Source organism: Caloenas nicobarica, chromosome 15 (assembly GCF_036013445.1).
Source record: "Caloenas nicobarica isolate bCalNic1 chromosome 15, bCalNic1.hap1, whole genome shotgun sequence".
In the NCBI taxonomy this organism is placed as follows: Eukaryota; Metazoa; Chordata; class Aves; order Columbiformes; family Columbidae; genus Caloenas; species Caloenas nicobarica.
In genome coordinates this window covers 8,887,167-8,904,154 of record NC_088259.1, presented here as the reverse complement: position 1 = coordinate 8,904,154, position 16,988 = coordinate 8,887,167, and the positions used below count along the sequence as shown (strand labels likewise).

The 16,988-nt window shown below is 62.7% G+C and overlaps 2 protein-coding genes across 4 annotated transcripts; both read left to right on the top strand.

Annotated features, from left to right (window-relative positions):
• The first annotated feature begins 1,346 nt into the window (after positions 1 to 1,346).
• On the top strand, positions 1,347 to 5,551 carry CCM2L (CCM2 like scaffold protein). Its single transcript, XM_065645683.1, has 10 exons — positions 1,347 to 1,421; positions 1,713 to 1,880; positions 2,219 to 2,302; positions 2,373 to 2,556; positions 3,228 to 3,712; positions 3,812 to 3,947; positions 4,085 to 4,148; positions 4,326 to 4,473; positions 4,626 to 4,764; positions 5,007 to 5,551. Exons 1-10 carry the CDS (start codon positions 1,392 to 1,394, stop codon positions 5,285 to 5,287), a joined length of 1,719 nt encoding a protein of 572 aa, XP_065501755.1. The 5' UTR covers positions 1,347 to 1,391; the 3' UTR covers positions 5,288 to 5,551.
• Positions 5,552 to 7,151: 1,600 nt separating this feature from the next.
• HCK (HCK proto-oncogene, Src family tyrosine kinase) lies at positions 7,152 to 16,746 on the top strand. Of its 3 annotated transcripts, none has more exons than XM_065646008.1 (13): positions 7,152 to 7,225; positions 8,355 to 8,472; positions 8,652 to 8,694; positions 8,951 to 9,050; positions 9,200 to 9,298; positions 9,441 to 9,544; positions 9,941 to 10,090; positions 10,385 to 10,537; positions 10,848 to 11,030; positions 11,449 to 11,525; positions 13,761 to 13,914; positions 14,159 to 14,290; positions 15,627 to 16,746. In XM_065646008.1, exons 2-13 carry the CDS (start codon positions 8,356 to 8,358, stop codon positions 15,827 to 15,829), a joined length of 1,515 nt encoding a protein of 504 aa, XP_065502080.1. In that variant the 5' UTR covers positions 7,152 to 7,225; position 8,355; the 3' UTR covers positions 15,830 to 16,746. The 3 variants fall into 3 exon arrangements, with proteins under 3 accessions (XP_065502080.1, XP_065502078.1, XP_065502079.1); XM_065646006.1 differs by lacking the exon at positions 15,627 to 16,746 and adding an exon at positions 15,172 to 15,520; XM_065646007.1 differs by lacking the exons at positions 9,941 to 10,090; positions 15,627 to 16,746 and adding an exon at positions 15,172 to 15,520.
• The last annotated feature ends 242 nt before the right edge of the window (positions 16,747 to 16,988 follow it).

The window sequence follows — 16,988 nt, the reverse complement described above, 5'->3', positions numbered from 1 at the left end:
CCGTGCCAGCGGGGAAGCCAAACCCGGCACCTGGTGCCAGTGGCAGCACCGGGACGGCAGCGCCTGCCTGCTGGGACCGCGACGAGAGGATGTGACCCAGGGCAGAGCCAGGTGCCGTGGGATGGGGGCAGCTCCGGGGGTGCTCGAGCTCCCACGGGGGACAGGTTCCTCGTCCCTGAGGGGTGTCACCCCTGGGGGTGGCAGCAGGGCTGCCCCAGCTTCAGGGAGTGGGGAGAAGTTTGTGCTGGGGCTGTTCATTTCTGGTGGGGGCTGCCGAGGGGGCTGCGTCCTAGAGGGTCTCGGTCCCCACCCAGCACTGGGACCTGATGGCCACTGTCATGTACTGTAAATACTCTGTGTGCCACCTTCTTCTCTGGGACCCTTGGCGCAGGTGGGTGGCGAGCGGGAGGCCGGGGTCCGTACCGAGACTTTTTTGTATACCACAAACTTTTTGTATATTTTTAATTTTGCTGCAACATGAGATATTAAATTCATTTCAATAAGCTCTGCCTGGGGGAACCTGTCCTTCCCAGCACCTCTGGCTCATGCCCTGGGCTCTGCAGCTGGGAGGACGCTGCCCTCCTGTCACAGGGTACTTGGGAACACTGGGGACAGAGCAGGATGGCTGCAGTGGTGCTGCCCATTGGGTTTTGGTGGCCCTGGCCAGTGCTGGCCCCGCCATGGTGGCCGGCAGTGAAGGGGTGCACATGCAGGATGCAGTGTGCAGAGGAAGAAGCCACCACCGGACACGGCCCTGTCACCAGCGCTGCAGGGACAAACTCCTCCCTGCCAGAGGCCCCAATCCCTGGCCGACCCCCAGACCCACAGGGGGCTCAGGCCCCATGAGCGGCCATGGGGATGGGGTGCTGGGTGCAGCCTCATGGGCTGCTGCCAGTGCTATTCCCTGTGCCAGGGCCCCACGTGGGCCAGGCAGGATGGGGCAGCAAGGGCCGGGAGCCCCCAGCGCTGCCCCTGTCCCATCCCAGCCTACATCAGCCCCTGCTTCTGCCCAAGGACCAACCCAGCACCAGCCCGAGTCCCAGCCCCAGTCCCAGTCCCAGCATCAGTCTCAACCCTAATCCAAGTCCCAGTTCCAATCTCAACCCAAATCCAAGTCCCAGTCCCAATCCCAGCCCCAGCCCCTGGCCCAGTCCCAGTTCTAGACCCAGTCCCAGTCCCAGTCCCAGCCTTGTCTCGATAGCAGTCCTGTCGCAGTCCGTCCTGTCCCAGTCCTAGTTCCAGCCCAGGCCAGCCCAGTCCCAGCACCCCCCAGGAGGGGCAGGAACTCACATCCTGGCCGTCCTGGTGGAGTTTCCGACACAGGAAAACGCAGCGGCGCCGAGCGGGGCGGTGGGGGTGGCTGTGCCGGGAGGCAGCACCGCGGCCCTGCCATGGACAATGAGGCCAAGAAGGGGAAGAAAGTGAGTGGGCCTGGGGCTGGCAGTCCTGGGGGGCTGATGGGTGGCTGCAAGTAGGCAAGATGCATGGGGACACTGGGGCGAGGAGCCCTGCACCCCCTCCTGTGGCACGGCGGGGAGAGGTGGGTCCCCACCCGCTGCCCCCCGAATCACTCAAATGGTGCAAATTTGAGGTCAGTAAGCAGAGAGGTGCCCAGCTCCTCGTCAGGTGCTGGGTGCCCGTGGATGCCACATATGGGTGCCGGGGTTGAGTGGCTGATGCTGACGCCTCCCTGTGTCCATTCTCCCTGCCAGGGCTTCGTGTCGCCCATTAAGCGGCTGGTTTTCCCCAAAGTGGCTCGGCGGCCGGCACTCCGCAGCAGCGTCTACCGGCGGCCGCTGCACTCGGTGCCTCTCTACCCCCCTGACTACCTGATCGACCCTCAGATCCTGCTGCATGACTACGTGGAGAAGGAGGTGAAGGTAAGGCAGTGGAGGGTCCCCAGGGAGGCCCAGGGTCCCTGCCTGTGCATGGCAGGGGGATGAGGCCACCACACCATGCAGAGGGCCACCACTGCAGTGGCCTGGAGGGTCCTAATCCCCTCTCTGCCCAGGCAACACTCAGGGAGGGGGAGGGTGGGCTGAGGGTGCAGGGAGGACCCCCATTTCAAGATCCCTCTGCACCCCAGGGAGATGCATCCTGCCCGTGGGGACATGGGTGCTCCGGGGAAGGCTCTGGGCCATGGAGTGGGGAGGATAAGCAGCCCCAGCCGCTGGCCCCAGTCCCCCCAAGATGCCCTAGGTTTTGTGTCCCCCCCTAGTTTTTAGGCCACCTGACATGGGTGACAGCCTCCCTGAACCCCTCCAGCCGGGATGAGGTGCTGCAGCTGCTGGACACAGCCAGGGTAAGAGGGTGGCACCAGATGCCCCACGCTGTTGAGTGTCACATGCCACTGGCACACACTGTCCCTGCAGCAGCTGAAGGAGCTGCCACTGCAGACGACGCCAGAGCAGGACAGCATCCTCAGCCTTTCTGCCCGCTGCCTCCTGCTCACCTGGCGTGACAACGAGGAGCTGATCCTGCGCATCCCCACCCACGAGATTGCCGCAGCATCCTACCTGCGCGACGATGCCCTGCACCTCCTCATCCTCAAAACCGGTGCGGGCGTCTGGCCAGGGCCACTGGCCGTGGCACAGCCAGCCCCAAGTGCCCAGTGTCCCCAGGGCATGGGAGGCCAGAGGCCAGGGGATAGTGGGGGGGTGGCGGATCCGGCTGGGGCAGCAGCACGGGCTGAGCACAAAAGCCCACGTTGCCCCCCCGGCTCGACGAGGGGCTCAGCAGGGATCGGCTTCCCCGGGGCTGGAGAGGGCACTGCCTCAGGCTCCCCAACATCCCCCCCTGCAGGTCTCCCCATCCTCGGGAGGGCAGGTCCCAGCTGCGCTCATAGCCCCGCTTGCCTTTAGCGGCAGGAGGAGAGGAGGCTGGAAGCCACCCTCGTCCCTCTCCCCCCGCACATGGAGCCCCAGAAGGATGCAGGGGCTTCGGCGCTTTGACCAGCAAACCCGGCTCAGCTGCCAGCCGCAGGCAGGGTCCCCGGGGAGAAGACTGAGCTCCAGCCTGCACACGGGCGGTCCCCTAATCCCCTGCCCCAGCCCCACGGCGGCTCCACTGTCCTCAACCCACCGGGGCTCTTCCCTCCTGTCCCCCCCCATCCCTTTGCATCCCACCAAGCCGGCGGGACGGGGCAGCCAGGGCAGGACCTGGGGGCCGAGCAGGGTGGGAAGCGCAGCCCCCCCGCCCTGATGCTCACTATCTCCTCACTGCCCCAGGCCTGGGAGTGGACCCGGTCCCCGCCGGAGCACACCCCGAGGTGGCCCCGGCCGGCGTGCCGGAGGCGTTCCCCGCCGAGAAACGGCCGGGGGGCTCCTGGCCGGAGGCGGGGCGGCTGGGGGGCCCGATGGAGCGGCGGCACACCATCTGCAGCCTGGACTGGCGGGCGGCGCGGGGCGGGCAGGAGGCCCGGCAGGGCGGCAGCCTGGAGCGGCGGCGGGGCGGCAGCTGGGAGCGGCGGCAGCGCGGGCGGCCCTCGGGCAGCTGGGAGCGGCGGCGGCCCGGCGGCGGGAGCTGGGAGCGGCGGCAGCCCGGCGGCGGGAGCTGGGAGCGGCGAAGGGCCGGTACCGGCGGTGGGAGCTGGGAGCGCGGCACCGGCTTCGGGAGCTGGGAGCGGCGGCACGCCGGCAGCAACCCCCTGGACCCACAGGAGCCCTGTCCCGACGCCTACTGCAACCTCGTCATCCTCGCTGTGCCCAACAGGGTGAGTGGCCCCGGCACACGGGCACCTGTCAGCACAGAGCCACCCACCGGCACACGGCCACCCGCCAGCACCCCCCCGCGCTCCCCCCTCCCGCTCCAGGACGCCGCCGAGGAGTCCTGCGCCCTCATCTGCCAGGTCTTCCAGATCATCTACGGTGACCAGAGCATCGAGTGCGTGGATCGCGCTGGGTATCACTACACATCCACGCCCACCCGGCCCTGGCTCTCCAGCAGGAGTGAGTGGCCGGACGAGCACGGGGACACCGAGCGGGGTGGCACGGGGCTGACAGAGGGGTGCACGGGCACAGCGCGGGGGGCAGGTGCCATGGCACGGGCCTGGCCACCCTCCCACACCTCGGCTCTCCCTCCTCAGGCGAGAGCTGCCGCACGGACGGGACATACGGCTACGACGCCGACTTCAGCTGCTGCAGCTCCTTGTGAGTCTGGCTCCCCCAGGGTGCCCCTGCCCCACGGTGGGTGCCCCTGCCCCAGGGTGGGTGTCTGTCCCGGCTGCAGAGATGCTCCAGCCCTGCCTGACGGTGGGTGCTGTGCAGCAGAAGGGTAGGTGGGCACACGGAGGGTGCTGAGGCGCGCTGATCCCCGTTTTCCCACAGCAACGGCTCCCATGAGACCTTTGAAGCATATTACAGCGGTGCCTCCTCGCCCTCCTTCCACCGGTCCCACCACAGCCTGGCCACCGCCGGCAGCGGCAGCGACCAGAGCGGCGCGGGGCTGGAGCAGCTGCAGGATTACATGGTGACGGTGCGAGCGAGGGATGGTCGAGCGGCCCTGCTCGGTGCTGGTGGCCAGGGAAGGGGGGCGGTGGGCAGGTCTGAACCCCCTGTGCTGGGGAGCAGCTGGTGTCTGTGCACTGCCGGTGTCCCCAGCCCCGAGCTGTCCCCGTGTCCCCACAGCTGCGCAGCAAGCTGTCACCGCAGGAGATCCAGCAGTTCGCCCTCCTGCTCCGCGAGTACCGGCTGGGCACGCCGGTGCAGGAGTACTGCGGGGAGCTCCTGCGCCTCTATGGGGACCGCAGGAAGTTCCTGCTCCTGGGTGAGTGTCTGGGCTCCCGCTGCAGCCAGCCTGTGTCACCGTGTCACCCTGGTCATGTCCGTGCATCCCTTGGGGATGAGGTGCTGGTGCCAGGTGTGCTCTGGGGGGTGTTGGGACCTTGCTACTTGCGGGGGACAGGATGGGACAAGCACCCTGCAAGCACCCGGTGGGGCTGGCTGGCATCGGCCCCAGCGCTGCCCACCTGGGCACGGTCACCCCGAGGCTCACGGCATCCGTGACAGGAATGAGGCCCTTCATACCCGACCAAGACATCGGGTACTTCGAGACCTTCCTGGAGAGCATCGGCATCCGGGAGGGCGGGATCCTCACCGACAGCTTCGGCCGCATCAAGCGCAGCATGAGCAACACTTCGGCCTCGGCCGTGCGCAGCTACGACAGCTGGTCCCTGCGCTCCGAGTCAGAGTCCTTCAACCGCATGATCACAGACATCACCCATGACATCGAGGCGCTGGCACGGGACGAGGAACAAGAGGAGGAGGAGGAAGAGGACAACTACCTGTGAGGGAGTGCCGAAGCCCAGCGATCCCCTCCTCTCTTGCTGACACGATGCTGCACCTCCAAGCGCAGACTTGCCAGGTGCCCAGCTCTGCCTCAGCATCTGGGAAGAGGATGTTGTCCCCTCCTTTGTCACCGCAGGAGGGGACAGGGGCTCTGCACTGCCCTGGCAACTCTTGACAGGGCTGAGGCACCGCTGGGTGACTGTGGCCGTGGGGGAGCCCCTGGCCAGCAATGGCATGTGCTGTAAATTCTGCAGATGGCAATTAAACACCGGGGCTGGGAGAGGAGCATGTTTTTCCCCAGGGGAAGGCCGTGCAGGGGTGGGGGGGCTGCTGCAGCAGGGGGTGAGCTGGGGTGGGAGGACTGCTCACAGCCCTGCCAGGCACCGTGCCACTGCTGGGCTGGGGACCCTGCCTGCCCCAGTGCCACATACAGGTCGTTCTGGGAGTGGGGGAGCTCCCGGCTGTGCCGGGCTGGCCCTAGGGGACACTCCTGGCAGTGTGGGACCCCGGGGAGCTCAAAGCAACGTGGAGGACCTGTGTGGTGAGATGGGGGGCTGGTGGGCACAGCCGACCCACTGCTGCCTGCGCTGCCAGCCTGGTTGCACGGGGGGAGCGACGGGGAAGGCTGATCCTGCCAGGGAAGCTCCCGAGAGCCCCCGCAGCCCCGGGGATGCTCTGAGCAAGGGCTGCCGGTGCAGCGTCCCCCGTCCTGTTGCCGAGTGCTGGGAGCTGCGGGACGCTGAGACAGAGGCCATGCCGTGGCAGCTGTGCCCTGTCCCCACGAGCGACGTCCCTGCGACACCCGGCCGGCTGCGGGTGTTTCACAAAAGGAAGTTCCTGCCCCAGGACTCGCTTCCTGCAGCGTTGCCCTGCAGCCTCCCGCGCTGAGGGACGGGCTGCGCTCCGCGGGGTGGCTGTCCCATGGCCACTGTCCCCCGGCCAATGTCCCCCAGCCACTGTCCTTCGGCAGGGGCTGCGGGACAGCGCTGGGGCCCCCAGGCTGGCGTGTGGACAGGCGAATTCCGGGGCTACTGGTAGCAATTTATTTATTTACTTAAAAAATTTACATATGCAAATCCTCATGCAGGCGAGGCGGGCTGCACAGCGGGGCTGCGGAAGCCACAGGTCGCTTTGCTGCTGCCGTCCCTGTCCCAAATTCAGGGGTGCTCTGGGGAGCAAAGGCGGGAGCACGGTGGGGCTGGGAGGGGACACGAGAGACCCTTTGGCACAGGAACACCAGGGCCGAGAGAGACACAGCAAAGGTCATGGCCCACCTGGGCCACCGTGGCCTGCACCCCTGTACCCTGCACCCCGCCATGCCCCGCACCCCGTCCCGGGGCAGCGCTCAGGGATTTCCTCTTTTCTCCTCACTCCGCGGCCACCCCGCGCTCGCCCCATCGCCCCTATCACCGCCCCCATCACCGCCCACGGCCCCACGCCGGGCAGGGAAACAGCCCGGAGGCCACTCTGCGTCCCAACCCCGCCCGGGGTTCCGGGGGGCAGAGAGTGAAAGGCCCTGGCACCCATCGGGAGGGTGTAAAAGCCACCCTGATGGCATCGGATTTCCCGCGGAGCCGCGCTGGGATGTCCCTGCGGGCATCCTTGGGTGTCCTTGTTGCTGCTGCCTTTGGTGCACGGGGCTCCCGTTCGGTCCGGGATGGTCCCATTCGTTCGGGGGTGGTCCCGTTCAGCCCGTGACGGGGGTCTCCGCTCCCATCCCGGTTTGGACTCCCTAGGGCCCGACGGGCAGCACTGGCAGAGTCGGGGGATCCCGCTGCCCCGGGACGGCCCCGGGGGGCGGGGCTTTACCGGGGAGGGGCGGCGCCTTACCGGGGCGGGTGGAACAGCGGGCGCGCAGCCGGTCAAAGCGCAGCGGCGGCAGCAGGTCCGGCTCCGGGACGCGAACCGGGAGCGGGAGGTGTCCCGGGACGGCAGCGGAGGTGAGGGCGGAGCCGAGCCGTGCGCGGACCCTGAGGGCGGTGGGGCCGCGCGGGGGGAGCCCCGCTGCCGGTCCCGGGCAGCACGGTCGGTCCGTCCGTCCCTACCCCGGACCGGCCGCCGCTGCCTCGGTCCGACTCCACGCCGGCCCCTCTCCTTGCGGCGGCCGCTGGGTGCCCCGGGGGAGGTGATGCCCGGGGGTGGCGAGAAGGCGATGCCGGGGTGTCCCGGAGGGGCACGGTGCGGTCCCGGGGAGGCGTCCCCTGTCGGTGGCCTTGCAGGAGCTGTCGGGGATCTGCCACCGCCCGCCTCGAGGCAGCGAGGACACGGGGCCACGGGCAGTCACGCTCCCGGAGCGATGGGCTCACCCTGTCCTACCTGGTCCCTTAGCTGGTCCTCACGGCTGGGGACAGCCAGGCGGGCTGTGGGACACAGTTCTCCGGGGTGGGACACAGCAGGAAAGGCTACTCCCACCGGTGTTCCTTGTGCTTTGTAGGGCTGAATTCTCCGACCTGGTGTGAGACAGGGAGAGTAAATACCTGCCACGGTGCTGTCACGGGCCGTGGCTGTGTGGGTTTGCCGGGGGAATCTGGCACTGGGCTTTGCCAGCAGCTGTTCCTGAGCCGGGGACATCCCTGGCAACGGGGGGATGTGCTGGCTGGGGCCGCTGCTCCTGCTCTGCCCTGGGAGTAGAGTTCGCCCAGGCTTCGGCACGTTGGGAAGCATGAAGGGTGACTGTGGGGTGGCTGGGAGGTGACAGTGATGTCCCCTGAGGACTGGGGGACCAAGGTGATGCTGCTGGTGCCCAGCTGCTCCTCCAGTGAGGCCAGCAGTGCTGTGTATGTTCCCTGAGAGGTTGGAGCCCCCAGTCAGCTCTGAGCTTCCTCCTTCACTGTCACCTCTGGCACATTCTCCTTTCTCTCCACCGAGGTGTCCCCCGGACAAGGGAAGTGACTTTGCAGGGGGGTTTCCTCGCACTCTCTGCTTCTTGCAGCACTTTTCCCTGCTGATGTTTCTTGGGGAGATGGAGAAAGTTGAGCATTTGCATTTTCCTGGGGCTGCTGAAAGTGGGGTTGGAGCGGGGCTTTCACCTCTGTCACAACAGCTTCACTTCCCCTCCCTTGGCTGCAGGATGGGTTGTGTGAAGTCAAAGGAAGCTGGCGTTCAAGATAAGATGACAAAAGTCGACCCTGGCTCCAGCTCCCAGCAGGGCCACTATGTGAGGGACCCCACAGCTGCCAACACGAGGGTGAGCAGGACTGCCGGGCGAGCTGGGGGCGTGGGGCTGAGCCATTGTGGGCTGCCAGCACCAAGAGTGGGGCCGGCTGGTGTGCCCTCCTGCCCCTGCCAGCCAGGGCCGAGACCCCTGTGGGGTACAAGTCTCTGTCACCCGCAACATCAGTCTCTGTTTTCTGTCCTGCTTTCCAGAACAATAATGTCCCCGATGCGGCTGTGCCCCCACTTGAGGATGGTATGTACAGGAGGCTGCAAGTGGGTGCACGGCATGGGACTATGGGGGGAAGCGTGGCTGGGCCGTCTCCTGCCTGGGTCAAATGCTGCTTGTCCCAGTGGGACAGGGGCTCTGGGCTTCCTCGAGGGCCAGATGTGGCCATGGCACGATGAAGATGGAGGTGCTGGATGCTGGGGGGGATCTTGGCTGCACAGGACAGGGGAGAGAGGCCCCGCACCCGCATGGGGAGGGTGCCCAGGGAGCTCTCTTGCTGCAGGCTCGGGGGACAAGGTGGTGCTGGCACTCTACGACTACGAGGCAATGCATGCTGGAGACCTGAGCTTCCAGAAAGGCGAGCGCCTCAGGGTGCTGGAGGAGTAAGTGCTGCCAGTGTCCCCCTGCCCCAGGGTCTCTTCAAGGCTTGTGTGGCCCTGCTGTGTTTTTTTTTCTGGATTTTGCCCCCAGAGGAGCTGGCAGAGCTCAGCACCAAGTGCCACGGGCTGACCTGATGCCGTCTCTGTTGCAGGTCAGGGGAATGGTGGCAAGCGCGGTCGCTGGCGACGGGGTGCGAAGGCTTCATCCCCAGCAACTATGTCGCCCAAGCCGACTCGCTGGAGACAGAGGAGTGAGTCCATCCCCGGGTGCACATCCCTGCTCCATGCAGTCCTGTGCTTCCCACCACAGCTGTCCTTGCTCCTGCCCTGTGTCCTGCCCCACAGCTCTCTCCACACCAGCAGCATTCCCTGGTTCATTTGTTTCTGCTGCAGGTGGTTTTTCAAAGGCATCAGCCGGAAGGACACGGAGCGACAGCTCCTTGGCCCTGGGAACGTGGTTGGGTCCTTTATGATACGGGACAGCGAGACAACAAAAGGTTGGAGGGGTGTCTGCAGTGAAGTGGCTGCCCCCACTTGCTGCCAGAGGAGCTTGGGGGGCACATCCCCAGCCCAAGGGCTCTGCTTTGCCATGGGGCAGGCACTGGGGGTCCCGTGCTCCTGCTGCAAGTGTCCCTGCAAGTGCCCATGGCACAGCCACATGTCCGAGCCCCGCAGCGGGGATGGGGTGGATGTGCTGCTTTGGAGTTTGGGCCACAGGTGCAGCTGGGCTCATGCCTGGGGCTGAGGGGATGGTGGCAGCATGGTGGGGATGGGTCCTGAGGGGGTGGCTCTGCTGGCTGATGGTGCTGTGTGTGCCGCAAGCTTGGGACAGCCGGGCACAGCGGGGTTGTGCCCTCCACGCTGGGGCTGGCAGCTCCCCCCTCCCCAAACAGGCTGCTATTCCTTGTCGGTGCGGGACGAGGACAATGTGCAGGGCAGCATGGTGAAGCATTACAAGATCCGGACGCTGGACAGCGGCGGCTTCTACATCTCCCCACGCAACACGTTCAACACATTGCAGGAGCTGGTCCAGCACTACAAGGGTGAGCCCTGGAGTGCCCATCCCCCCATCTCAGGCAGAGCTTTTCCCTTGAGCTGGGCAGCTGGGGTGTGCAGAGACCAAGGGGCTCCTGCCTGTCACCACTGTGGCTCTGGCGGTGACGTGCAGCGATCCTGGACTTTCCCCTTGTTGTGATGGCCAGCATTTGGCATGTTTGCAGTGGGGTGCGTGGTGCCAAGACGTGCTCCGTGGACACTGAGGCTGCTGTGGGCTCTGCTTCGAAGCCCAAAGAGGCCAGTGAACCGGGCCAGCTGATGGCTCTGGCTGCTCCCCACAGGGCAGAGTGACGGGCTGTGCCAGAGGCTCACCTACCCCTGCCGCGTGCCCAAACCACAGAAGCCCTGGGAGAAAGATGCCTGGGAGATCCCTCGGGAGTCGCTGAGGCTGGAGAGGAAGCTGGGAGCCGGGCAGTTTGGAGAAGTGTGGATGGGTGAGAGCAAGGGGGAGGTAGCTGGGAGGAAGAGGAATGTGATGGTGCGGGAGGGAAGAGAAAGCGGACGGATGGCGGGGTGGAAGAGGCAGGGAGAGAGCAACCCGGAGGAGAGGAGCATGGGGAAGCAGAGGTGGCCCTGGCCTTAGAGCAGGGGCTGCTTGGGGCTGGGTGTGTGGGGGCAGCCCTGGGCTGTGCTTGGTCTGCAGCAGCTCCATCTACAGGAGTGGGTGCTGTGGCTCCAAAACCCAGTGCTCCCAGTGCCTGGGCACTGGGCAGCCTGGGAATGGTCTGTCATGCCGCCCTGCAGCCACCTACAACAAGCACACGAAGGTAGCAGTGAAGACAATGAAGCCGGGCAGCATGTCCGTGGACGCCTTCTTGGAAGAGGCAAACCTGATGAAGACGCTGCAGCACGACAAACTGGTGAAGCTGCATGCGGTCGTCACCAAGGAGGAGCCCATCTACATCATCACTGAGTTCATGGACAAAGGTGCTGCCTGTGTCCCTGCACGGCCACTGCAGGCCAGGTGGTGGTACCTGGGTGCCCCATGGATCAGCCCCCGCTGCGCCCCCGGGGTCAGCCATGGGCTCTGCACCCACTGTCGGGGTGCTGGGAGCGGGGCTGGGTCCTGCTGCTGCGTGTCTGAGGGGACACAGTGACAGCCCTGGAGAGGGAGGGACAGGGACAGGGGCAGATGAGGACGAGCGCTCCGCAAGGCAGGAGGGAGCCCATAGTGGGGCTGGCCCCCCGATCAATCCCCGGGAGTGGGGTGGGGGGTCGAGTGTGTTTTCTGACCAAGTCCTCAAGTTGTGCTCGGCTCCCTGGGACCCAGTGGGATCTGTGTCACCCTGAGGGTGGGCACAGGCTGCGGCTGAGCCATCCCCCCTGCACCCTTCCCGGTCTGCAGGGAGCTTGCTGGATTTCCTGAAGAGTGATGAGGGGAACAAGCAGCCACTCCCGAAGCTGATCGACTTCTCTGCCCAGGTGAGGGGGGGGGCTGACCCTTCCCAGCTCCTGCTCCCCCTGTCCCGGGAAGGGTGAGGGGGGGTCAAGGAGCCCGAGAGCTTGCCTGGGCCTCGGGCAGTGAACAGATTAATCCTTGGGCTGGGAGGACGCAGGGAAGGAGCTGGGGAGGTTTCCCTACCGACAGGCAGCCGCCTGTGGCCCCGCGGGTCCCGCCGCCTGCGCAGCTGCAGGTGCGCGCAAAAGGAGAAGTGGCGGCTCCTTCCCTATCAGCCGCTCGCCTGCGCCTGCCAGAGCTGCCGGGGGGGTTTGGCCAGGCTGCTCCTTCTGAGGAGCTGCAGAACCTGCACGTTCTGAGGCTGTTGTGGTTTCTGCCTCGTGGGCTGCAGCCCTCGCAGCCGTGGTACTGCTGGGCTTTGTGGAAGTCACGGAGGGTGATGGTCAGAGCTTGTTTTCACTGCTCAGGTTTGCACGGTCCCTTCTTCAGGACGTGCCGGTGCTGGTCGGCATGGCCTTTGTGAGCCCAGGGAGCAGCCGTGGCAAAGTTATCAATTTCCATCCATTGCTGATGTGCTGCCTACCTGCAAACAGCATGCTCTGAGCAGCAGAGCCTTCTCGCCTTGGCTGCAAACTTTGCAAAAGCCCCACAAACTCCCCACGGCCGTGCAGCCACCCTGTGCCACCCCAGCACCAGCCTTGCTGCTCCAGGGCAGTGTCCGACACCCCGGGCAGGACCCAGCCACAGCTGCGGCAGCATTTCAGCTTCATGGTCCCAGCAGGACCGTTTGCTGTGTTCACAAGGGGGCTGAGCTGGGCACCGATCCTAGAAGGGAGCGCAGCATGTTCTGTCACCCCACAGCAATGCCTGCGGCCGGTTTGTGGTTTGTTAAAATCCTCTGCCTGCCAAAGGACTGTCACAGGCTGGGAGAGGCAGCTGGAGAGGCAGCAGGACTCGGTGGAAATCATTGAGGGAATATTTGCAGGAGGTGACTTTGAGTACAGCTGCTAAACATCTAGCTTCATGTGCGCAACCATTTGCGCAACCGCTGTCTTGGCCCTGCTGCTTCTGCAGTGTCCCCAAATGCTGGCTGAATCCAGGGGTGCTTTGAGCCAAGCTTGGTACCTCGGTGAAATTATTCATAGAGCTACCTGAGCAACAGCAAAGCCAGGACAGAAGCCTGGACCCCAGAGGCTTAGACCCAGTCCTAGGCCAGGGGCTGCGGATTAGCTGCGTGCTCCTGCAGTGGGGCAGCGTTCTGCAGTGTGAGGCAAAGGCCGAAGTGCTGCCCTGTGCAGGCAGCAGCAGGCAGGCAGCGGGCAGTGAGCCTGGCGCCCGAGTTTGTGCTGGGGCTGAGTCACTGCGAGCAAAACTGTGTCTGCTCGTGGAAATAAACCTTCCGCTCCGGCAGCATTTGTTTACTTCTGTATTTTGTGGAGCTCTGTGAGCGCTATACCTGGGTCCAGCTCGTGCGGGTGTGATAGGGACAGGGTGGTGTCCCCTCTTGGATGCCAGTAACATCCAGGCATGGGATAATTTGGCACAAATCTAGGGCTTGGTTGTGCACACGCTGGGTCATCTCTGCATCAATCAGGGCTAAAACCTGCTCATGCAGAGACTTCAGAGGATGGAGCTGGGGGGATCATCAGGGGCTGTCAGAGCCATCCTGCCAGGCATGACTGACACTTTGCAAACTGTTCTTGAAGATCGCAGGGAGACCCATCAGCGAGCTCTGCTGTCCTCAGCAGGGACACTCTGCAGTGCCGGCCAGAGCCTCATGGTTGTTGTCCCCTTAGTAAAGAGAGAGGACAGTTTACACCCTGCTTCCCTCCAGCAGTTGCTGAGATGTTTGGAGACGAGTCTCACGCCTCCTCTGAGCAGAGAATGACTTACTGCTGCTCACATCTGTGTGGCTGCGGCTGAAGCGGTTGCACCTTGCCCTGCAGACACTTGCAGTGAGCACATCAGCTCCTCGGATGCCAGTTCTCACTGCTTTTATCACACCTGGGCTTAAATGGGTTGTATTGGGACGCTCACCCAAACCCTCACCTCTTCTGCGAGGGGTTCCCTGCTCAGAGAGCAGCTCCCATGCTGGGGAGTCAGTCACGGCTCCTGCTCTGACCCAGGCTCCTTTCACCCCTTTCCCAGCGCTGCCCGGATGCCAATAACCTCCTCCCATTCCCGGCAACGGCCGCCTCGCGGGGGTTATGTTATTTCAAGCAGCTTCTTTTGCATTTTTCTCTTTCCCCTTTCTACAGATTGCAGAAGGAATGGCTTTTATTGAGAAGAGGAACTACATCCACAGAGACCTGCGAGCTGCCAATATTCTGGTGTCAGCGTTACTGGTGTGCAAGATCGCAGACTTTGGGCTGGCCAGAGTCATTGAGGACAATGAGTACACGGCTCGGGAAGGTGCGGGAGCTGCGGGGGTCTGGCCCTTCCTGAGGGTTGTGGGATTCACTCAGAGCCACTTATCAACATGTGACCTTGGTGGCCAGGACCCTGTGGGGACATGCTGTGTCAAGGAGGGAAGCTCCTTTCATTTGCATCGCTTCACATCTTCCTCTTCTGTTTGTTTCTTGTTCCCCTTATTTCACCACCAGTTTCTCAGCATTTGAGTTAGAGCTCATGTTTCCCATTGGATCTCTTTGTCCAGGTGCCAAGTTTCCCATTAAATGGACTGCGCCAGAAGCCATCAACTACGGATCTTTCACTATAAAATCAGATGTCTGGTCCTTTGGGATCCTCCTGACCGAAATCATCACCTACGGACGCACCCCATACCCAGGTGAGGAGGTGAAATCCCTCCTCTAACCTAATTCCGAAAGACGTGCTCCACCTTCTGGGCCCCATCCGTGGGATCTGTTTCTTCCTGAGGTTTGATTGCTGAAAACAGAGGGGAATGGGCTGAAATCTGAATCTCCCACTGGGAGCAGAGCTCAGAGATGGTGGCAGAAGGTCTCAAGATGGCAATTCTGTCTGTGAGCACGGAGAGGGGCCGGAGCAGGGACAGGCTCCGAGCAGTCACACCACTCATGTAGCTACATCTGCTGTTTGACAAGAGCTTGCCTCAGATGAAGAGTTAGGAGGATTTTGTCCCTGGGAGTCCTCAGTGGACACCGGCTGTTTTCACTGACCTGAAATCCATACAGAGGTGACATGGGGTCCCTCAGCTTCCCAAAGCAGAGCTGGGACAGCTCCTCTGGGGACCCCACGAGATGAGCCCAGGTGGGGATGATTTTTCGGTGTTGGCTGCTATGGGGAGAAGAGCAGCCCCTGTACGTACTGCAGGAGGTCCTGAACCCCTCCAGTGCCATAGGAAACCAACAGCGGTCAGGATCTCTAAAAGATCTGCCCTCTGTTTCTAAAATAGAAGATATAATAATGTTTTTAATGGGAGAAGATAACTAGCTTGGCCCAGGCTGTACTGCACGGCCCCAGGAGAGCTGGTGTCACACAGCACGGGGTTCTGGCTCACGGGTTTGTGTCACAGCTCTAGTTCCTGGGTTTCCACCTCCTGCAGACTGAGCACGTTTGGAAGCAGCACATCAATTCAGGGGGACAGCTGGGCCAGGTGTTTTGGGGAAGGCTTGAACAATCTGTAGATCATCATTAGGAACCGCCCTGTATTTTATACTAATTGTTTCTTTGGTACCTTTTTTTTTCCAGGGGAAATTGTTCTGTACAAGAAAAGTAAAAGTTGCCTTAAACCAACCATGAAGGATGTGGGGTGGCATAAAGGGTTGTTGGGAAAGGACCAGTTCTGCCATCACACTAACTTATTTTTAGCAGTGACACTGGAAGGAATGGCTCATTAAAGACTCAGCAGATGGAGAAATGTAGCCTTTATTATGTGGAAATTGATACAAAATGATTATAATTTCCATCTGATCTGCTCAACCGGGGTACAAAACTGCATGCTACAACTAACTCAGCATCTCCGTTGGCTGCATGTTTCCCTGACCAGGAATAAAGTTCCCCCTCCCAACCCCTCTAACCTGTCCTTTTGCTTCCCAGTGACATTGCCCAAAGGGTGGGTGGGTTTGGATTTGGGGTTTTTTTGTCTTGTAAAAAAAAAAAAATCAGTGCTAAACCATGAAACATTCACCTGTCCTGTTTCTCAGGGATGTCGAATGTGGAGGTGATCAGGGCACTGGAGCGTGGGTACCGGATGCCCCGCACCGAGAACTGCCCCGAGGAGCTCTACGACATTATGATGAGATGCTGGAAGACCAAACCGGAAGATCGTCCCACTTTTGAGTACACGCAAAGTGTTTTGGAGGATTTCTTCACTGCCACAGAGAGCCAGTATCAGCAACAGCCGTAACGCAGGTGGAGGCAGCGGGTGCCCCGCACCATGCGAGCACACGCGCCCCGCTCTCCCCGTCCTGCCTGTGACCTACCTGCATATGCCGTCCTCCGCCAGCCTGGCCCAGGAACCAGAGCCCGGCTGCCGCGGCAGGGCTGCACGCGGGGCAGGAGGCACCACGCTCAGGACAGCCCTCAGGGCTGCCGGACGGAGGGAGCAGTGACACCGGGCTGTACCCTGTCCTGTCACACGTCCCCGAGTGGCTGGCGGCGGCTGCTCACACCAGCAGCACTGCGTGAGGAGCGACGGGGCTGAGCCTGTTCCAGCTACAAAGGAAAAAAAGAAGTATTATTTTTGTAATCCTTCTGAGATCTTATCACGCTGTTTTGCAGAAGTAGGTGCTTTAGCTGCAATGGCCTCTGTGAAATGCCGTTATGCTCTGTCCCCCGTGTCCCCCTGTTTCTGCCCATGTCCCCGTGGGTTCGTGTGATGCAGCACGCTGGCTCGTCCTTGACACAGGACCCTGGGGTGTGGATGTCGGGTGTCGCAGAAACACATTTCTCTCCTCGCCCTCCCGGCTTTCCTTCCGCGGTATTTTTGGCGGTGCCCCCTCTGTAGACTGTGAGGCTGTGCCGGGAGGGTATGGACAGACAGACAGTGTGGGACAGACAGACAGTGTGGGACAGGGCAGCCCTAGCCCCTCTCTGCCGTGGTGTCCCTGCTGCTCTGCCCACAGGTGACCTGCCACCTGCCCAGTGTTCCCTGCACATCATTCTGTGTTGTTTATTTTCAGTGTTTCATTATAGGTTATTTTGGGAAACGGAGAAAGTAAATTTTTTTAATGATTGCCCTGTATGTCTCACAGCAGGCAGCTTCTAGGCCCGTGAGTCTGTTTTCCTCACACAAAGAGGCCAACACTGTTGCTTCTGTGCTTTTATATCAGCCTCGGAAGCTTATTTTTGTAAACAATAAAGTATCTATAAACCTCTGGTCTTCCGGCCTTTCCTCACGTTGCCTTTTCCCTCCGTGGGGTGAGACCGGAGGGACTTGGTCATTCGGGGCCTCCCGGGCCTGCCGCCCTCACCAAACATGGCGCCCACGGCGTCGCGCCTGCACACGGCAGGAAGGCCGCTGCCCTCAACAAAGATGGCGGCGCGAGCCGCCGCCTCCCCGGTTG